This window comes from Diachasma alloeum, unplaced genomic scaffold (genome assembly GCF_001412515.2).
Source record: "Diachasma alloeum isolate Michigan unplaced genomic scaffold, Dall2.0 Dall_scaffold_00562, whole genome shotgun sequence".
Lineage (NCBI taxonomy): Eukaryota > Metazoa > Arthropoda > Insecta > Hymenoptera > Braconidae > Diachasma > Diachasma alloeum.
In genome coordinates this window covers 367610-390935 of record NW_021680694.1, presented here as the reverse complement: position 1 = coordinate 390935, position 23326 = coordinate 367610, and the positions used below count along the sequence as shown (strand labels likewise).

Genomic DNA, 23326 nt, shown 5'->3' with positions numbered 1-23326 from the left:
CACCCATATATGGGCAGTCCCCTTAGAACCCCCATGACCCTTATGACCCTTATTAACCCTATGCCCCTCGTGACCCTTAGCACTCCTATGACCGTCGTGACCCTTAGCACTCCTATGACCCTCGTGATCCTTAGCACTCCTATGACCCTCGTGATCCTTAGAACCTCTATGACATTTAGAACCCCTATGACCCCTGTGACCTTTGAGACTCTCGTGACTCTTATGACCCTTAGCCCCTCTATGACCCTTAGCACCTCTATGACCTTGGTGACACTTAAGAGCCTTAGTACATTTGTGACCCTCGTGGCCCTCATAACTCTTAGCCCCTCTATGACCCTTAGGGCCCCTATGACCCTTGAGACCCTCCAGGGATGGGGACGTCCCCTGAAGCCCTGAAGCCCCCGCTGGCTTCGCTCGTTCCCGGCTCCCGGTGTGACCGAATGGGTGTGACCGAATGGGTGTTCTTTATACAAAGGCTCTTATGGAGATTTTTCTGTTTAGAATAAAAATATTCTATCAGCTCAGATGGTAACGCAGTTTCATGTTAAACAGAAAAATCTCCATAAGATATATGTATAAGCATGTATGTATAAGATATATGTAAAAATAGTGACTTTAATCATTAATAACTTGAAAAGGAAATCTGAAAAAATTCTATGAAAATTCATACACAATTCAATTGTAATTACAAACATTATATATGAATTCCAGATGAATGATATTATTCACCTTTCTTGCACGGAATACCTTAATCAGAGCTCCTGAATTATGTGTTTCTGAATTTTTACTGAGATGCTTGGTTTTTGTCATTTCCTCTGAGATACAAAGTTTCAGCCAATACTCGTGAGATACTTGAGTTTAGAACGAAATTTTAAGATACGTGATTTTAGAAATGTTTTCCGAGTTACGTAGTTTCCTTTAGGAGCCATCAATGTGTTTCTTCTAACAACAGAAGATAACCATGAATTCAAACTACCTCATTTTTTCACATAAAATTAAATTAAAAAAAAGCAAAAAGTATTAAAAAATTTGGATGACAAATTTCATCGAAATATTATTTAGAAATAATACCTTTGTAAGATCAAAGGGATTCCACTTGAACTTCTGCGCTTGCTCCTCCGTCATCACTTGAATATAGAATGTCCACGTGGGGCTTTTTTTTTGGGCAATAGCATTATAGAGATCACGAATGCTATAATCTGGATCGGATGACGCTATCTCCGCTGCTTTCTCAGCCAGAAGATTTTGAATGCCCTGATCCGTCTGTGAATAAAAATAATGGGGTGGTTTTGAGATGCATTCAGGATCAGACAAGGGATCATTAAAATGAAATGAGAAAATTCACCCCACCTTGTAATGGAATTTGCACCACACGTGTTCATTCTTATCATTAACGAGTTTGAATGTGTGAGAGCCGTAGCCGTTCATGTGGCGATATCCATCAGGGATTCCACGGTCAGAAAATAGAATCATCACTTGGTGAGTTGACTCGGGTCTTAGAGATAGAAAATCCCAGAACATATCCATGTCCTTCAGGTGAGTAGTGGGATTCCTCTTTTGGGTGTGAATGAAGCTTGGGAACATTAAAGGATCCTTGATGAAGAATATTGGGGTATTGTTGCCAGTCAAGTCCCATATTCCTTCTTCGGTGTAAAACTTCACAGCGAATCCACGCGGATCTCTACAACGTCAAGAGTTATTAAAACCATTGTTCCTAGAAGCTGGAGATTCACCGAGGCATGACGAATTCGTAAGTCTCTTGAATAGCAATTAAGGAAACGCAATCTATTTTTACTATTCAAACGCAATTACTTTAATCGAGGCAGAGTAATTGAAAAATGTATTCCAGAGGAAAAACTCTGATTGAAAATTTTTGTTTTTTTTACTCTTGCTGTATGATTACATTATTTACCTGACAGTATCAGCGGAGCCACTTTCGCCTCCAACGGTTGAAAATCTCACGGCTATCGGTGTTCTCTTCCCAATTTTAGAAAAAACTTTAGCTTTTGTGTACTTTGTGATATCATGAGTGACCTCGAAGTATCCAAAGGCACCTGTTGAAGAAGTAGAAGTAAAAAATGAGAATTAATCTTTGATCTACGACCGTGACACTTTTTTTTTCTGCCCACAATTTGCATTTTAATTTTACCTGCTCCTTTAGCATGAACAACACGCTCGGGGATTCGTTCTCTATCAAAGTGAGACATTTCATCGAGGTAAACGAAGTCCTGAATGAGCATGGGGCCTCTTGGGCCAGCTGTGAGGCTGGCCGTTTTGTCTGCAATGGGAGCGCCATTGCCGGTCAATAGAACCGGTGGGTCGCCCTAAAAACAAACAGGGTAATTTTATCAATTACGAGAAAAAATCGGTTTTTTGCACAATGCATACAATGTTTCCAATACGAGTGACTTGGTTTTCCAGGAAATGCATTTCTTTGAACATTCTCTGTGGAGTTCTTTCGTTACAATATGGGGGTCGATAAGAGAAAAAATTGCTGACGCATTGTGTAGTGGAATGATTCTGACTTCTTTCAAACCGAGTATCACGTAGTTTTCTATTGATATGAAACAAGTTTAACAACGAAGAGTTCAATTTAATATTGAACTCTTCGTTATTCGCGTGACGTGTACAGGACACCCCAGGCCGTTTTCAATCATTATTTTTCCCACTTTCTCAGTGATAGAAACGAAATTTTTCCACTCAAACGATTCAATTACATTCTTTGCTTGTTGTGAAAGTTTCTTTTTCTATGAAAAAAATTACTTCGAACGAATTCCCCCAAAAACCACATGAGTAAAAACGGGTTCACACACGAAAATATTTAATAGACAAACCTAGCGAATTAGAAAATTTTATTGGATTTCTGTTGAACTTTCTATTAGTTTTTGGCCAATTCCATTGAAATGTTCAATAGAAAATGTTCAATAGAAAAAGTCAATAGAATTAGATTTTTCTATACAACTTATTGGATTGAAATATTTTCTATAGAATTCCCTCGGCTCAAATTTTTTAAGTTTCTTTGTTTTATTTGGTTGATGAAAAGAAAAGAAAAATAAAATGAAGAAAATTTGGAAAATCTGAGCCAAGGAAATCCTGCAGAAAATATCTCAATAGAATAAGTTGTATAGAACAATCGAATTCTTTTGACTTTTTTTATAGACTACTTTCTATTGAATATTTCAATACAATCGGTTAGAAATTAACAGAAAGTTCAATAGAAATTCATTAGAATTGTCTAGCGAATTCGCTAGGTTTTTCTATTATTTTTTCTATCCATGTTGATCATATTTATCTAAATGTTATTCTTTGAAAAAGTGTTCTGCTTGAAAATTTCCCTTCTGTGTGAATAATGAATGAGAATGTATTGTTAGGACATCGAATGACCTAATTTCATGTTTATGGAATCGATTTAGCATGAAGTTGTAAGCACGAATAGACTTATTTCAAATTTATATAATGTTTTGCGAACATAGAAAATAGTTCACTTAGCAATTATTTTATTTGAAAAAACTAGCTTGAATGTAAGAAAAGTAATTATCCAAAAATCATTATCATTCCGAAGTTTGTATACATATACAACAAATATATTATGCGAATAGCATTGAACGTAAGCTTTATTATTTGAATCCGAATACCGGAGAGGAAATCTTATGAAAAAATGACTTTTCACGAGTCACATCAATTAGAGAAATAATTGAAATGGAAAACGAAACCAGGACTTATTTCTAAAACCCAATAAAACCTTAAAAAATGAGTGTCAAGAACATTTCCCCAGGCATCTCTCAACTATTTAATAATTCTCCATTCAGTGACTAGGACTCCTTGAATATCGCCTGCAACTCCTCAATATTGCACCAATTACCATAATATATTGATTCATTCCAATGATCGGTGTCGCAAAAAACATCATAAATAATGCAACTAGAACGATGGAGAAACAAATGAAACGCATGATTAAAGGTGCAGGCAAAGTCCAGGGAATATTTCAGACATTTTCCGATAGCAATAACTGCCATTAGTACTAACCGCAATTGATTTATCACAATTCCAGGATTTTGCGCCACCGCTTCCATTTTCCTGTGCATCCACAGTGAATAGATGGTTATTATAATGAACCGTCGCATCGATTATTTCAAAGTGTTTGCTCAGATGACGCAAACACGTCAACAATCTTGGAATAAAACGACTAATGCATGATTTGCCTTTTGAGTCCGAATGTTCGATCGTCAGTCAACAGTTCTAATTATGGATAGAATATACTGCAAAACGTTCGCATGATGCTTTAGGGAGGGCAGAACATAGTCATTTCATTGTATTCATTACAATTATCATCTATTAAATGGATTTTAATGACTGGATATTTCTCACGCACAGCGCAATTTTCCCATTGTCAGGTGCAAAAATTAACATTAATCATATTCTTCATAACAGCATAGAACGAGATAATGCAACTCAGTAATGAAATTGTGAAGTAAATTTACTCTATTCTACTGCAGATAATTTTGCATCTCAAAACGGTGTAGAGTCCCAAGGTGATGAAAAAATGATTTTGCAGACATTTTTTGTAGCTTTAATAGTGCTTGACAACAAAAATTGCCGTATCAATAGACCTATCATCTTTATGATTAAAGATAATCATCAGCAACTCATCCTGAAGTTGAGTTATCACGTATTGCCACTTCTCGATTGAACACCTTGTCCGCTGATTGTCTCGGAATGTATAACAACTTTTTCGTAGGTCTAATTTTGTCCTTCAAGAATTAAAACATGTTTACTATTTTTCTCCTAAACTCATCTTCAAATCGAGTTTCGACTGTGTATTCTGAATCTATGATGATTTTTCTCTAGCTCTAGGACTCGCTCTACAATAACATTTCCGTATTACTACAGCTTTTTTCGCACGTACGTAATAATTCCATACAAAAACCTGGCGAATTCGTTGGAAAATTGTTTGGAATTTGTAACTTGATATGTAGCTTGTCTGCATATTTTTGTTTCAATAGAAACGATCAATCAAAAATATTCCATAAAGAAAATCAATAAAATTATTCATTTGAGATATTTGCCAGAGAAATTCCTCGGTTTTGATTTTCTAATATTTTTGTTGCTTTTCGAATGAAAAGATGAGAAGAATTAAGTGAAAAAATTTCGAAAAACTGATAAAATTTCTATAGAAAATGTCTCCATAGGAAAAGTGGTATAGAAAAATGAAATTCTACTGATTTTTTCTATTGAATATTTTCTTGAAAAAATAAAGAAGCGCAGTAAATGTGCGAAATTCAGCATTAGAATTAGCCTAAAAGAAATAGAATTTCCAAAAGAAGTTCAACAGAAAGCCAATTCAAATTAGATTTTATCAACCATTATTAACATATTCCTCAACTTGACAGAAGACCGTGGGCTTCGATACCCACCCGACTCAAATCCCAAGCAATTTGATTTTTTTTAATTTCATATGCGTCTTTTCAATCATTCGAAAGAAGCGGAATCCAATAGAATTTTCTACCGAATTTACTAGGTTTTTCAAAGAAATTTTTTCGTATATATCCTAGACTCAAGAGTATATCGTCTAAGTTTTTTTTTTCAATTTTTGAAGCTATAGAGAATAGAAATATTTTCTTGAAGGCTTTTCCTCTAGACAAGATGTGGAGACATACAAAACAAAATATTTTCAAAAACTGCATCTGGAACAATGCAGTTTTTACTTGGATTTATAAAATATTTCTTCATCAGTTGTTCTGGTTACGATTTCGGTAATTTTTTAAATTCCGAGTTTGCATTGGAGTTAGTAAAGGAGCCCTGACAAGGTCTTCCTTGGGCGACAAAACGTTGGGTCCATCAACTAAAATTCTTTAATTTTAAGATACCAAATAGTTTAAAATATATTCACTTGTCTTAGTTTTACCGACCCATTTATAATTTGATTGATTAGGAATAAATCAAGTAGATCAAATTACAAACCAATTAACTTTACTATAACGTTCGACTTCAACATGATAAATTAATCAGACCAATTATAAATTGATTCGACCTATTAGTGATCCAACTATATGACAAATTTGAATAGTTTTAATTCAATGTCAAATCTGAAACAGGTCATTATAAGCCAGGGTTGGGTATCTGTCGATAACCACAGTTTTTTACATGACGTTGTAAAAAGCTCGTCATTCAGGAAATAAATGTAAAAAATGTCAAAAACCAGCCGACGTTACCTGTTATCATAAACCGTGAAGCATCGCGAAAATTATACCTCACGAGGGTGATAAGTCACGAGATTCATAACTTACCAGGATCATACGTCTCGTAGGTCACACCTCGTAAGGGTCATACCGTGTAAGGGATGAATTTTACAAGGGTCAATCTCATTATTTATTGATCTCTATTGAATTCGTCGCGGCATCATCTTTTGCCTTGACATTAACTTGTTTCATTCAGGATTCTTAAATGACAAAACTAATTCAATTGTCTTTGTTAACTTTTTTGAACTCTTCAGAACAAAATGGTTCTTTTCAGGTCCAACTGGGCTTTTTCGGGGCTCCAAATAATAAAGTGGAGAATCCAATAAAGCTCAATAGATAATGAGATTGACTTTCGCACAATGGAGATGATTTGTGACTTTGGTCTTTTGCAACGTTTGACCCTCGTGAAATTTACTCGGTATGAGGTATGAGGCTCATGTGTTTGAGCTTCTTAAAATGCCCCGAATTGTACCGCGTGATGTAGTAGTACATTGTCACCAGGCGATGAAAGTATTTTCTGACGAATGTGGCTTTATAACCCAAGCCGAAGGCAAGGATTTTAACCACATAAGTTAGCAAATAGTCTTATCGCCGTGTGAAATACAATATTTTATGTCTCTAAGCTCGAAAACAGATTTAACCGAGGGAATCGAGGTTACAATTACGGTTTTACGCTCCTGGGGGCATAATAGTATCTTATCGCCGTATGGCATACAATATTTTATGTGATTGGGCCCAAAAACCGCGATCTAATCGAGCGAATCACGTATGAAAAAATCGTATAGAAATTTTCTGTACAGATTGCGTATAGAAATGCTATACGATTTCCGTATATGATATTCGGATATTTCTATACGAATATTTTCTATACGAATTATTTCAATTCATAAATTTTTACATAAATTTTTGTTTTCATACGAACGATGTCTAAACGCTTCAGAGAAAAACGTAGAGAAATGTCGCAACTCGATACGAAATGTTTCTATACATGTGGCAGTGGGTCGTATAGGATCACATCTATAAAAAATTGTATAGAAATAATTTGTATAAACAATATCCGTATAGCAATATCCGAATATTATATACGAAAATCCTATAGAAATTCTATACGCAATCCGTATAGAAAATTTCTATACGATTTTTTCATGCGTGAAGCGAGGTTAGAATCGCGGTTTATCGGGCCTACTGACATAAAATAATGTTATGCCGAAAATAATTTTCTACCGAAAACGGCGTTCTAACCGAACAAAGGGCAGTTAAAATTCGCGGTTTATCTGTCCTCGGAACATGACATTATTTTTTTTATGACATTTACGTGCTCAATACTGCGTCTTCGTCAGTCGGAATAAAATGAAACATTCTAGTAACCGAAAATTCCAAGCTTTTCGAAGTAATGTGAAATATGTAAAAAACCCATCGAGGTAGTTTACGTAAATTACGCCGGTAAAAAACGGTGTAATTTAGCAACGCAATTTACAAGCCCAACCTTGTTTTCAAGCTCACAGAATCGCTATTTGCAGTCTGGTTATTTTCGTTCCTCGCCTGTGCTTGCATATAATTCGATGAACTGATAATCAGTTTTCTGTTATTTCAAGTGCCATCAAGTGGATGATATCCCAGGGATGATAATACAAAACGCATATGCCACGATAAGGAGGTACATGTTTTGTCAACATAATTTGCACCCAGTATCGTCAAGCTACTTTAACGATAGGGTTTCACTATTTAACAAGTTGCAATGTAAGTTGGCGCGTTATCACCCCGAGTTATTAACCGGTCTAATCACCCATCGTAGGATATAATTTCGAGCTTTCGAACTTGGACGCACTCAACTCTGCACGTGTATGTATGCAGTTGAGAAAGTTAGGTAAAGTAAACAACGTAAAATCCATCGCGATGATTGATATTTGCGATGAGAGTGTCATTGAACGTTGAACCGCGTCACCTGATTACATATCAATGAGATTCAATAAAAAAAGGAGGATGAATATTCAGCAAAAGGATAACCTTTCACACTCTACATTAAATTTCCCCCGAATTTTAGCGGCTATCCTACCTTAACTGACTTCTTGTACTCATTCAGCTGGTCGGATGCAGGGTCACGTGCCATTTCCGTTGTATCCTTTAATGAACAATTTCTGCAATTTGCGATTATCTGAGGAATAAACAAGTGTCGAGAACCGGTCCCGCAGTACGTCTGTTTCCACTGAGTACTTGTGCCTCTCAACAACAACTCAGGCTTTTTATTGGCTCGGACCGGCTGCCAATGGTGGGAGAAATTGCGACGTGTTTGATGCCACGATTTACGCATTGAGATCATTTCGAGTGTTCGACGAGGACAGACCATAATTGATAATCTCATCGTTTTGAGAATTACTATTATCTTTTAGGTGATAAGTTTCTCATGGAATCGTAACCTTAGACAACACTTATGCGTCATTTTTCGTATTGATTTTTGTTTCGAGCGTCTCGATGCTCAATTTTTTTACGATTTTTTCTAAGGTGTTTCGAAATTTTAAATTCATACGTATGAAAAAATTTAATAGAAAAACGTAGCGAATATGCTGGACATTTCTATTGGATTTCTATTGAACTTTCTATTAATTTTTGGCCGATTCTATAGAAATCTTAAATTGAAAATAGTCTGTAAAAAACGTCAATAGGGGAGGGTAGGGTAAAATGGACACTTGACTTTTTTTGAAATATTCATGACGTGTTGAATTGTTCACGAAATGGAATAATTTTATTTTTCAATTGAAAAACAATGATTACTCTTTGTGATGAGCTTAGACTGAGCTCAATTGATCAATCTGTTTCTGAGTTATGAGTATTTTTAAAAAAGTCAAAAGTGTCCATTTTACCCCACCCTCCCCTACAATTGGATTTTTCTAGACAACTTATTCTATTGAGATATTTTCTATACAATTCCCTTGGCTCAAATGTTTTGAGTTTCTTTGTTTGATTTTCTTGAGGAAAAAAAAGGAAAAATAGGATAAAAAAACTAATAAAATTTGAGCCGAAGAAATTCTATAGACAATATCTCAATAGAATAAGTTGTACAGAAAAAATGAATTCTAATGACTTTCTGCAGAATATTTTCTATTGGCCATTTGAATAGAATCGACCAAAAATTAATATAAAGTTCAATAGAAATCCAATAGAATTGTCTAGCGAATTCAGTAGTGTTCTTTTACTAAATTTTTTCGTGCATACAATGATGGGTTCAATTTTTTGTTAGCTCACACATTTTTGGAACTGAAACCAATCTAAAATGGAGAGTGCAAAATTTCAGGCTTTTCTCTGCTTTACAATGCCATTAATTATGCATTCTATACATTACATGTTATCCTAATTTCCATTCATTTTGAGAATTTTCTTTACCTTTGGGAGAATAAAGACAAACTTTTTTTAAATCACAATTACAAATATACAATTTATCAAGTGCACGAATCATCGGTGGAGATGTAAGGTGAAATTCCAAAAATTACTATTGGATTATCTTGTAGAAAGATTTAGTCACCCCTTTGAAACTTCGTATATGGATTCAAAACAGAACTTTTGTTTGAAATGTCTTGGCATTTTTTATACCGCGCTACAATGTCCTCAATGTTGCATGTGTTTAGAAAGTTTTGGGAAAAAAATCCAGGTCGACAAGGTATTTTTTCGTAACTCCATTTTATTATAGAATGATGGAGGCTCCACACTCGAGCCAGGTACAATAATCAAATTCTCACATTTTCGAAACGTTCCATCACTGCAGATTTAATGCATTATAAACAGTGAGAGAAGAGCTCATCGAGAAGAACTCTCACAAGTGATGATTTTCTTTTTTAACTAGAGCCATTCCATTAAGTATGCATTATATTAATCACATATTACCCAAATTTCTATTCATTTTGAAAATTCTTTCCTCATCTTTGGTAGGACAATTGGGCGAGAATCGAAGCAAGAGAAAGCTCACAATTTTACATAATTACTTCGTCCTCATATCAGTGACAGTATTTACTCTTCTTATCATGTATATTCAGATGATCTTTCAAAACAAATAAATAAGTTAACAAGCCTATAACATTGCGCTTATCTCCTGGATTCTTTCATTGTTATTGTTCATTACGACTAAAACTAGAAAATGTAAACACGTCAGATTCAGCCAATTGTTCACATAAATTACTCAAACTGTCGTATTGTAACTCTTAGATCATCAAACTTTCTCAAAGTTAAATAAAAAAATGACATAATCGATGCAGGAAAAAAATCACTCAGCTCCTGATCGAAATAAATAATGCGATCTTGTATATTGTATATATTCCTCAATATTTATTACAAATTAGTCTATATTAATCGTAGAATCCAATAGAATCCTACGTGCAGGTTTCTCTCAGCGCAGTAATCCCTAATATTCAAGCTAATTATTTAATTATCTCTTCTCCTCATCCATGATTTGAGGAGCTAGAGACAAATTATAAAAACCTTTGTTCCATACTAAAAAATAAGACTTGGCATTTACAGTCGTCTTCTTCATATAAAAAGAAATATCATACATAAGCGTCTCTAAAATCATGAATAATTTACTATTCAAAGATTGAAAATTTTCTCCGATTACATTCAGACATAATCAAGCGTCATCATCGGTTAAATCGTTGCCTTTGTCGCTACACGTTTCAATGATTGATTTTAATATTAACATAATCACATCTAAGATAAAACTGATTGAGAGCGACATTATTCGCTGCCTACACTCCCCATGATTCATGTTTTTCTCGTTTCATTAAGTTATTGCACCCTAAAAATTAAAATACACACATTCTCTGTTACAATCCTCATGTGGGTTAGCCATTCATGTTCATTGGCAATGGTGATTGGACCTGCCACACTATCAGGTGACTTTGCTCCCCGTGTTCCTCTGGATTAGCTACTGCTGCACTAGAACGTTCCAGTCCCTCTTCGGTTTCATCGACATCACCTGTGGAATTCAATGACTTATTTGATGATTATGTTCAAGATATATTTTAACATACAATTGAGGAAGTCGCTTCACTGTTGAATCAGTCCTCATGGTCTTTCAATACCAAGTGCACGGAACTTTTCTAGTGAGAAAAATGAAGCGTTCTTTCTCAAGTGGGCCACCCATTTTCTTCATGGCGCTAAATTTATTCCATTTTTCTCTCGAGCGATTATTCTACTTTTCGGGGGTTTCCTAATTTTTTTCAGATTCTTAGCACTGACTAGGGGGCTTCGTCCCCTGCTCGCTCCGCTCGCCAACCCCCCACGGGGGGCTTAATCTCGAGTTTGAGGTGAACGGAAGTGGCTCCGTTCACGTATCGCGTTGGGGAACGAAAATTTTCGTAAACGAATCCTAGATCCACATGTGAATTAATTTCGTTGACGGATGTCGTTTTCGATTCACACGTGAGGATACTCGTATGAGGATACAGTTAATCTCTTCTGGGGAACGAAACATTAAACATTAATTGTTTAAATTTATTTATTATAGTTCAATTCTTTGTTTTATAATAAGTTGAAAAATGGATAATTTGCGGAGATACATCTATTACGATGTACTCCAAATGCAGAGTATCACGACGTGTGAAGTTCGCGACTTGGGAATCAGTGTGCGAATTAAAAAACACCTCTGTGAACGAAGTTATTTCACATGTGAATCTAGTATTGGTTCACGGGAACTTTCGTCCCCCACCGAAGAGCGCGAACGGAGCCACTTCCGTTCACAAATCCGTTCGCCTCAAACTTGAGAATTTGTTTGTTTTTAGAAAAAGGCTCCAGTCAACGCTTTGAAAGTCCCAGACCAACCACACAGTCCTCATATGACCCCCATTCGATCCCCATATTATCCCCATATGACCCTTATTTTGACGTTCATTCTCATTCTCATCTTACCCTTATCCGGACCCTACTTCTCGCCTTTATCCTGACCCCTATTACGATCCTAATTTTGACCTTATTCCTGACCCGTATCCTGAACCTAATCCTGACTCTTATAACCCTTGGTTTCGAGTCTTAATTTTTCGTCTTAAATTTTCTATCGCCAGAAGTCGATTTAGATTTTTATAATATAGAGAGGATAGACATGTAGATATGAGGAAGTTGATTTTTTTCAAGATCAGATATAATGAAGGTACATCCCAAGCCCATAACACCCGAAAGTTAGTCCCTACATATTTTCGGAAAGAATTCTAAATGACAATTTATTGCATTCTCATAAATTATTGAGTTTTTCTACTCTCATATGTTGTTGATGTAGGCAACAATAACTATTTGAATCAAATAAGAAATCCTTTCATGAAATTGCCATTTTTTAGAGTTGAATTTCGTAGAAACTATGCAGTAAAAAATTTTACAAAAAAATCACAGTATTCGGAATTTATCAATCTATCACGGATTAGTTTTTTAAAAATATCGTCAGAAACGTTTTCTCATAAGATAGAAAAATCGAGTTCGGGGAAACCTATAACCCCCGTTTGGTACATAGAAGCCCGCATTTCATTATTTATTATCTCCTAACGTGTGTAGTACAGCTAGTTAGAATTTTTGTCAATATTTGGGGACTATTATGAACATTATCTATGAAAAACATGGCGACAATCTTAAGAAAAACATGTTTTTTAGGGAGATACATTAAGGATATACAAGTACCTTTCACAGTTCGGTACAAACTACACTATTGATTCAACCATTTTCAATCATCAAATTGGTTAATTAAATTGCGAGAGAAAAATTTGAAAAAAAATCATGAATATTCAGTGTCATTCAAATTACATTTTGCACAGAATTATTATTTTTTTAAACATTCGGTGTTTATAAATAAATGATTGAAACTGTTTAAACTTCCGGACACCTTATTTTCTTAGACATGATATCGATTTTTGGTAAAATTCTGAATATAAATTAATTTGTTACGATTCCGAACAAATCAATTTTATGGTGGAAAATTGATTATTTATAAATTATTTATAGAAAATTCTTGTAATTTTCAAAAATTGCATTTCTTCAATCATTTCATCAATCTTCCTCCAAAAGTAAATTCTCTAATTTTATTCTAGATCTTTAAATGTTGCTTTTTAAATGATTTGCAACATTTAAGTAATAAAAACATTGTAAAATGTCTGGAAACTTGGGGTCAAATCGGGCTCAAATGCAAGCTCTGGTGGTAGACTACAAAAGTAGAAAAGCACTTCACTGAAAAAAAAATAGCCAAACTACTTGGATATTCTTAAATAATTCATAAGGGGAAAAATGTAAAAATACATGACATATCTGTTTTTCTTCAGCTTTCTGATAAACATATTTTCATGTTTTAAAAAGTAGAACTAAGTGCTGAAAATGCGAAAAACATGATAAAAAGTATGAGTCTTATTTTTTCGTTGATTTTCCATCTAAATCAAACCGGCCCCATTGCCGTACACCACTTTTCTATACTTTTTTCTTGGATTTTCTGGCATTTCCAGCATTTATTTCTACTTTCTAAAACATGAAAATATTTTTATCAGAAAGCTGAGGAAAAAACAGATGTATGTTCACTCCCCCCCCCCCCCCCCCCNAAGTATTTAATGATACGTGAAATTAAAAAAACATCTAATTCCTCACATCTACGCGTCTATCAGTACTAAAAATCTGAAAGAATTCAGAAAAACCCCCAAAAAATAGGATAATCGCTCGAGAGAAAAATTGAATAAAATGAGAGGGCCATTTGAGAAAGAATCTCTCAAATGATGATGCCAATCGAAAAATTATAGTCAAATGTGAAAAATCTGCATCATGGTCCATGTGAGGATATTTTTACATCATGTCATAGTGCAGAGATTTTCAGTCACATATGACTTATTCACGGGAGGACGAACTCCCGGCTTCATTATCTACCAAACATTATGTAAATTGATTTTTTTGTTCGATTTTCATCTCGAAATTTCAATTCGATGCCCCGTAACTCAGGGACACCTCAAAATTCTGAATTTAAGGCCCGGGTGTACTATCTTTCGAATGTTATCCGGATTTTTTTTCATCTTTCGTAATCTAAAATTGTCAATTGAGTGGTACATCATGTAGAAATTCCCAAAAATTATGATAGAATGATAAAAAAAAATAGAAAAAATTCTGAACTTTTTCAAAGAGCGTTTTTAATTGAGATTCAGAATGAGTTGAAAAAAGTGGAAATTACAAATATCTGATTTACTGTGGCAAATTATCTATTAGCTGTCATTTTCCATGGTGGATAACAAAACACTAACTCCTCATGAGAAGTGACAGCTAGGTATCTCAATTTTCAAAACAGTGGTATGTAGTCCTCTGCCATTTTTATGTGAGAAAAATGTGATTAAAAAATTCTCCAAAATATTACAACTTTTTTCGAAGAGCCTTTTCCGTAATAAATGTCTCTGTGCAGTGTGGGAAATGATTTACGAAATCAGTCTTCCCCCTGCATGATATTGGGTGACGGAACGCCATTTGTCACCGTAAATCAGATACATTTTTCAATTTCTTGTTATTCAACTTATTCTGAATATAAATTGAAAATTCTCTTTGAAAAAATTAAGAATTTTTTCTACTTTTTTTTGATTATTCATTCATAATTTTCCAAAACTTCTGCATGATGCAGGACTTAATTGACAATTTCAGATGACGAAAGATGGGAAAAAACATCGAGATAACGTTCGAAAGATAGTACACCCGGACTTTAAATTCAGAAAAAAAAATTAAAAAGTGCTGAACATTTACTAAGGGCGTTTTTAATTAATATTGAGGAATGATATCAATAAACGAGATATGAATAATGTGTAGTTACCGTGGCAAATGGCGGCCTTTTAGTCGCCACCATGGCGGAGGAAAGACGAAACAATAAGTCCTTTGGTACACCGCAACAAGACGATTGTACGAAAAAAGGCTCTTTAAAAAAATCTGTAAAATTTCAAAGAATTTTTTGATCTCCCTTTTATGATGAATTACTAATCACTTAAGCCAATCACATCCATTGATGACTGTACTGGCGATCAGCCGTCACTTTTGTTGGCAATTGAAAACAGAAAAATTGCTCTTTTTTCCTTTTTTTGCGCCCTCGACAAAAGTGACAGTTGATGAACAGTACAATTTTCAATTGAGGAGATTGGTGCATGTGATTAGTAGTTCACCGTAAAAGTGTGATCAAAAAATTCTTAACAATATTACAAAGTTTTTCAAAGAGCCTCTTTTCGTACAATCGTCTGGTTGCGCTATGCTAAAGGATTTATTATTTCATCTTTCCTCCCCCGTGGTGGCGACTGACAGGTCGCCATTTGTCACGATTATTATACATGATTCATATCTCCTCTATTGAACTCATTCCTCAATATTAATTGAAAACGCTCTTTCAAAATGGACAGAATTTTTTTATGTTCTTTGAACCCAAATTTACAATTCTCGGGGGTCTCTGAGTGACGGGGCATCGGGTTGAAATTTCGACATAAAAATCGAACAAAAAAAGCAATCTAGATAACGTTCGGCAGACAATGGAACCGCGCCTTAACACTCCGTTAGTGGCACTGTGAGTGCCGCGCCGCACTTTTTCCAATTTTTTAAATGACACTGCAGTAAAGCCTCACAAAAATTTGCAAAAATTTGACATATGATTTTGAAGTGTCTAGAAGCCCTATCAATGGAAATATCCGCCAAGAATATCATAATTAATTAGATTTTCAAATTTTTATTCCGGAACTTCGGGCCGTGTCCCGTGTATGAGGTGAATTTTCAGAAAAACATGGCAACTTTGAGCCTGAATATATAATCAAGGATAACACTGAACATTAAAACTCTCACGGGACTTCTTTAAGTATACGATCTAGATCACTCTTGATTTTTTTTCGATTTTTCCTAAATCTTTCAAATTTATCATTATGTCGATTTATGCTGGTGCGGCGCGGCGCTTACGGCGCGACCTACAGAGTGTTATATGAAATATTTAACCCCTCACGTACGGGACCTTTCTGATACCAAGTCTACCACACGCTCAATACTCTTCGCATCCCATATTTTCTGATGAATGAAAAATTATAAATAAAATATATAATCGAAGCTACAGTATTCACCTTCCCAATGGCATTAGTCCGATTGTATTATCTGCCATAGTTTCGGAAATATTCAATTTTGAAAAGAGCCGTGCGTTTTTGCACGGGTCGGTATGACATACCGAGCCCGTACGTGAGGGGTTAAAGTTCAATGTAGCCATCACTTGGATTTTCCAAACTTTGAAAATTCTATGTAATTTAATTGAGGGATTCACATTTAAATATTCACCGAATTGTATTAGCTAATAGTGGACGAAAATTTTGAATAATATTCTCTCGTAAGTCATTTGGAAAATGTTCAACAGTTGGCAACTAAACTGTGCCTATTTACATTATAACGACTAAAAGATCCTTCTACCCCCAGAGAGCAATAGATAACGAGATTTGTCGAGCTGTTAATTGAAATAGGCGATATTATTTACATGAGTTTATCCACAATGAGAATGAATATTATGACAAGAGGTATTAATTTGCGAAGGAAGGGTTGAACAATCAATATGTTATTTGAATCATGAACGAGAAAGTTGTAAAATGATAGAAGTCGAAAGTGAAATTATTGTTAATAATGCATTTATCTCAATAACCAATTATTCTAGGGCGATGTAGGAGAAGACCTTTCTGGAAGCTGGCTTTTCCTACACTGACTCGTCCGTGAGATCATCTTGATAAACAAATAGTTGCCATAGATCGACTTGAACCATTTTTCCATCTGCTCAACGTTCAAGTATTATAATACTTCTTCAGCTTAAGATAATCGGATTAGTACATTCGAGCATTGTGCATTCGCCAGCAGATAAATCGATTTCAAATAGCAATTAATTGTTGGAAAAAGCTTCATGATCTTCAACGATTAATTTTAATGAAATTGTTATTACCAACAAGTGAATATTAGGTAAATATTCGTATGGAACGCGTGAACTCTCTGGGGGCATACCTGACCAACTGCCAGACAATGAGGTGGGTCGCCACATCACTCTCGTCTTCTGCCTCTTCAGCTGAAAGTTATCACAGCCCCCAATGTTATTTCAAAATAAAAACAAATTCTTACTCGCCATGCCATATAACTCTATTATTAGAACTTAATTTATCTGACAAGGAACCCTAGGTAGGTGTCCGCCTTCGATTTTGATGAAACTTATATATGTTATAGAGGAGTCAAAACTAATGAACACGTATTTGTTCTTATTGGCTAATATGTGGATTTTGGGGGCAAAACTGTCCTCTGAAGTTGGCCACTTCTCAGGGTATTTAGTCGTTTGCGTATATAAAGAGAATACTCAGACAAATATGTTGCCATGTAAGAGGAAGCTCATGATAAATGATGAATATGTGAATTAAAATCATCCCCAGGGGTTGAAATTTAGGGGGTGAGCTACCCCCACGAAAAAATTATGTTTCGAATTTAAAACAAACTATTGCTCGGAATTTCATAGAACCAATTCCATTCGAAAGAGGATTAAAAAAGACAATACATTTTTTGTGTTTTTTTACAAATTGCAATTTAATGGCGAAAAAATTAATTTCTTGTAATTTTTCAATTTTGAAAATTTTCGTGGTGTAACACAAAGCTCGTGAGAACTGATGAGATTAACAATGAAATTCATCCCCGGGGGTATTGAATGTGGGGGCCAACTACCCTCCTAGAAAATCATTTTTCGAATGGAAAAAAATATAATCTAAAATTTTATAAAATCACTATTCGCAACAGAATGAGAAAAATACGCAGTACCTTCTTCGTTCATTTTTTTGTTTCTGGAATCTGAATATGGAAGCAAAAGAAAAAGCCATCGTCTGCATTTTCGAGAACGAAATACGTGTACGATGTACGTATACGTATACGTGTAAATACGTGGAACGTTCTGATGAAGCAGTGCGAGGGGGTAGTACTAGGAATGGATAAATTTGGCCAGTGGTCATGGAAAAGTCGAAAATTGTGTAGAGTATAAGAAATTACAATTAACATACAATTGAGGTGGTTTTACTACATCGATGTTTATATGTTGATATGCAGGACCGCAACAGGATCGTATGCGGCAGAATAAAAATATCAATTGGAATGTGACTCCTATTGTTTAAAAATAAAATCATGGGGATAAATGTATTTTTGGCTTTCACCTTTCATGCAATTCACGATCAGTCTACCAAAATCTGTCGAGAAAAACGGTCTAGCAGTGAGTGTTGTGTTTCATGACCGTTTCATGATGAACATTAATCCAATCAACGTCATCAGACTTCTCATGGTAACATTTGAAGTTTTAAACATCGCTGAAACGCCCGTGAACAATGCGGAACGCAAATTAGTGGATACTTTCTAAACGATCTTACTTCGATCCATGAAGGAATACAATAGTGTGGAAATGATGGAAGAAATATCTCTGAATTTTCAAGAGCCTTATAAAGATATAGAAATGATAGCGGTTGAAGATTAAGAATTTCAACCACATAATAAAGAATCATCTGAAAGTTGTTCGGAAGATGAGGAATCTGTAGGTTTTGACTATAATCGGAGAGCAGTAGAATTCTGGAGAAGTGCAAAGACGATCAAAATCTTTCTGTGAAAACAGTTTCGAATCTATTCAAAAAGGTGAAATCCAGTCGACAGTTACGTCGTTTGGCACACCAAATCAACAAAGGAGGGACATATGGGGAAGTTGAAGCGTATTTCGGAGTATACATTGAATAATATGAACAACGCAATTGATGCGGGATTGATTGTTCACGACACTGACCTACGCAGGTGGGTTCGGCAAGCTCGGAAAAATATAAGATTTGAAGACATTCGTTTCACGGCTTCCCCATGGTGGTTACATCATTTGAAGAAAGCACATCGCATCACATCTCGGAAAATTAACAAATTTGTCACGCGCAAGACATTAGAAAATCGAGAAACTCTACAGAAACAATCAGACGAATTACTTCATAAAGTTCCGCCTTATTCTGACACGTATGGACCGGAAAACATCTATAATTTGGACCAGAGTGGTATTCAATTGGAAATTCATTCAGGACGTACTTTAGGTGAAGAAGGCGCAAAACAAGTGGCATGTATAGTACAATTGATAACCTCGACAACACATAGTTATACGATACAACCCACAATGTCTGCTGATGGCAAATTATTGTCACCTCTTTTCCTTGAAAGAAAGTTTTGAAAGAACCTTCTGGAACTTAAGACCCTATCGTGGAGCAGAATCTTTTCAGACCATGCAATCTTTTTGTCACTGCCTCAAATTCGAGGAAACTCACTTCAGGTAAGATAATGTTCAAGACTTGATTAATCACGATCATTAAAATGTTCTTAATTTTTAGAGCATTTCAAAACCTGGTTGAAGGAAGTATTTTTCCCGAACGTTGGTCCTAAAAGTCTACTGCTGATAGATTCGTGGAGCGGTTACTGCCCTGAAGCGGTACGAGAAGCAACACCTCCAAATAAAGAGTTATTAACTATGTTGATACCGAAAGGTACCACTGGAAAGATTCAACCCCTCGATGTGTTTGGTTTTAGAATATGGAAAAATTATGTCCGTCATTTTTCGGATACCGTTGTCCTCCTTGGTCATGATATTAATTTACATTTAAGGAATAATATAATAAAGTTACAATCGTTAGTCCATAATCAGATATCTTCATCAAGATATCAAAATTTATTTCATCATGCTTGGTTTAACGATGATTATATTGTTAAAAAACCGGATGAGTTTGAGAATCCCGTCGATTTTGCCTTCGGGCAATCTTCTCATCCCCACTGTGACATTGAGGGCTGTACCAATATTGCTATAGTTCGATGCTCATGGTGCAAAAAATCTCTTTGTTTGTGGCATTTTTCTTGTGAATACCATTTCTGTATGAATTATGATCCCTAATATTACCTATTTAGAATATTGATGATTCGGAAAATGATACTAAAATCATAATATGTGCAAAAAATATATGCTATGTACTATAGCATTATTAGAAATGTTTACTTGGAATCCCATTCTAGAGTAATTACTATAATCATTGTCATATTTCCATATCGAATTGTCATCAAATGCTTGTGATGTTGGGAAGGCTGTCATGGCGATTCGTTGAGAGAAACTACATGAAAAATAAATAGGCAACAGATTTGACGATTTGCAAATTATTAGTAATCTACTCGATGGGTTCGAATTTCGATTGAAGAAAACAAAAACAAAAAAAGGTACTTTGTATCTTTTCCTTAGGTTGCAAATAGGAATGATTTCATAAAATTTTATTAATTTGACTGTTAATCCTTTTATCCCACACAAGCTTCGATTTACACCGCGGAAAATTGAAAGATAAGAAAATTACTGGAAATTGATTTTTTCGCCGTTAAATTGCAATTTGTAAGAAAATGCAAAAAAGGTATTTTGTCTTTTTGAATGCTTTTTCGAATGGAATTGGTTCCATGAAATTCTGAACAATAGTTTTTTTTTTAATTCGAAAAATAATTTTTCGCGGGGGAAGTTCACTCCCTAAATTTCAACCACTGGGGATGATTTTAATTCACATATTCATCATTCTTCATGAGCTTCCTCTTACATGGCAAAATATTTGTCTGAGTATTCTCCTTATATACGCTAACGACAAAACACCCTAAGAAGTGGCTAACTTCAGGGGACAGTTTCGCCCCCAAAATCCACGTTTTAGCCGATAAGAAAAAATACGTGTCCCTTAGTTTTAACTCCTCTATAACATGTATTAGTTTCATCGAAATCGGAGGCGGACACCTACCTAGGGTTCCTTGTGAGTGGTATAAAACCCAAAGAAAAATTATGAATCAAGAGGACAAATCCGACTTAATATCTGATTAATATCGATGACTTAATTCTGTCAAGAATCGACTAGTTCATGGCAATATTGACGACTTGGATGAAGTTTCACTAAAAAATGTGCAAACTGATATAAAGACTTGATTCATTCATCCAACTTAAGGATATCTAACTACCTTTTACAGTGTAGATTCTACAACTCGAATCAAATCAAATTAATACTTGAGGTAAGTCGGAGGGCTATTTGACCCTAAGAAAAGAGTAGTTTTTCTAGACACTTAGATAAATTGTCTTCAGGCTTGAAACAACTACACTAAGAACAAAAGTTATTTTTGCCAAATATTCATTTACTTGAGAAAAACATTTATTTTTTCAAAATAGTATTTCTCCAATCGAGTAATTCCCAGGCGTGCATGATTAGCTTTCAATTATGCCAATCGTGTTGCTCTAGAGGATGACTATGTTGCACATGACCTTGAAATGACATTGAACTCCTCCAATGATTATTCATTTATCTTAAATTTCTGAATTTCTAGAGAGAAGAATTTCAATTAATTTTTTAGTGATAATAATTATTGAGGGAGTTCACTCAAAGTCATAACTAACATGATCATCTTCTAGAGCAATATAATAGTTATAAGTGAAACCTGATGAGCATTCCTTGGAAGTGACTCGACTGGAGAAATACGGTATTGAAGAAATAAATATTTCTCAAGTAAACAGATATTTGGCAAAAATATATTTTTTTCTTAGTGTAGGATATATGTTAGAATCAAGCCTGGAATTACTTGAATTGCTATTGAATTGTTAATTTTTTTCGGGTAACATATGATAATTTTAGTTTGTTTACGTACCAACTCTAAAGTCAATGTACCCCTCGCCACCCGATAAAACCAGCATCGCGGGCTGAGTTCCATCAGAAACTGCACTTTGTCCTCCATGTCCTGCAGAGAATACGGAATTTTGAAATTCAAGTTGAAATTGAATCCACGTCTTGAAAATAAGGTCAAGAAAGCCAATTATTTCATAAAAAAGAAACGTTCTGCGTTTCTTCCATTGTCTACTAAAATAACTCCGACCCAATGAATATTCAATCTGTTTTGAAAAGCAGATGTTTCAAGATATTTATATGCAAGGAAATAAATCAGGCTATATTGCTAAAATCGTTTCGTATTTGTGTGGGGAAATATGGATATTGGTTTAAAGGTTTACCTGGAACTGCGACGAACATTTTGACGGCATCTCGGTGTCCATGGAAGCTTAATTGAGCATGGGCCATACTGCAATAGGGCACGAAGCTGCCTGGGGTTACACCACGATCTGATGCAAATACACGAACACCAATTCCTGGTGCTTCTGTTTTACAACCAACTGTTTGTACTCTTGATACGGCCAATGAACCACCAGCACCTGAGGGAATAATAAACTCACTCTCTCCTTTTTTTGGAGTGGGAAAGTCAATGGATGGGAAAGTGGAAAAATAGTTTCAATTGGATGAAAAGTATTTGTTGATTATACATTCATCTCGAATATGCGTAATGAATTTTCGATCGTCAACGTTGTCAAATATTTCTAGAACACTCATGTAGAAAGAACGACAGATAATCTTTAATTTAAGAGCCATCCATTTACAGAATGTGTAGGAAAAAGATGAGAAGATATAAATTAAAAAATGTACTGATTGTTTAGGTGAAAAACAAGTAGATGGCTGAGCCTATTCAACATGCGCCATGTGTTAGATGGTATGTGACTGTTGGCTTAAGAGTTATTAGTTGTTTTGCTTCCAAATGCAAGTTTTGTAATCGTCCATTTTGACAGCTCCGTCAAGCCAGGCAGCCAAGGTGCTCGAATCGACTCGGTCAATAGCTCGAAATTACATGCTTTTTATAAGCTTTTTTTCTGTGCAAACCAAAAATTTTCTGCTGAAATATTTTGGGCGCAAAATCGATTTTTCGGATTTGAGCGTTAAGCTAGGCGGCCAAGTCATCAGAATTGGCTCGAAAACCACGCTGAGATATCTTTTGATTTATAATCTAATTTCCTGTGTTGAGAAAATCATGAAAATCCCCATTTTTCCGGGAAATCCTATATGGGCTGGAAAATGGGCACATCCAAGATCATTACATAGGCCTGCTGTCTGGTCCAGATTTATCAGCTATTTATAAGCTAATTTTCTGCGCGAAGCAAAAATTTTCTGTCCAAATATTTTGGGCCAAAAGTCAAACTCGAGGATTTGGGCGTCTACCTAATCGCTCAATTTGTC

The 23326-nt window shown here is 35.1% G+C and overlaps 2 protein-coding genes across 8 annotated transcripts in view; both read right to left on the bottom strand.

Annotated features, from left to right (window-relative positions):
• Window positions 1-1071: 1071 nt before the first annotated feature.
• On the bottom strand, window positions 1072-8482 carry LOC107043382 (catalase; the record flags this gene model as incomplete). Its single annotated transcript, XM_015264871.1, is given in 5 exon segments — window positions 1072-1263; window positions 1351-1681; window positions 1913-2054; window positions 2150-2324; window positions 8296-8482. Coding segments are annotated over 5 exon segments (894 nt in total), but the record flags the coding sequence as incomplete, so codon positions are not given.
• A 1413-nt stretch (window positions 8483-9895) lies between these two features.
• Window positions 9896-23326, bottom strand: part of LOC107043384 (JNK-interacting protein 3) — a 38111-nt gene continuing 24680 nt past the window's right edge. For 6 of the 7 annotated variants that reach the window (XM_015264874.1, XM_015264875.1, XM_015264876.1 and 3 more), the window contains 3 exons: window positions 22276-22473; window positions 21918-22007; window positions 9896-11202 (listed from right to left, as the gene is read on the bottom strand). In XM_015264874.1, the coding sequence (XP_015120360.1) occupies window positions 11069-11202; window positions 21918-22007; window positions 22276-22473 (422 nt within the window). In that variant the 3' untranslated portion in view covers window positions 9896-11068. Of the gene's footprint in view, window positions 11203-17225; window positions 17287-21917; window positions 22008-22275; window positions 22474-23326 lie in introns of all 7 variants that reach the window. The other variant, XM_015264879.1, reaches the window with a different exon arrangement.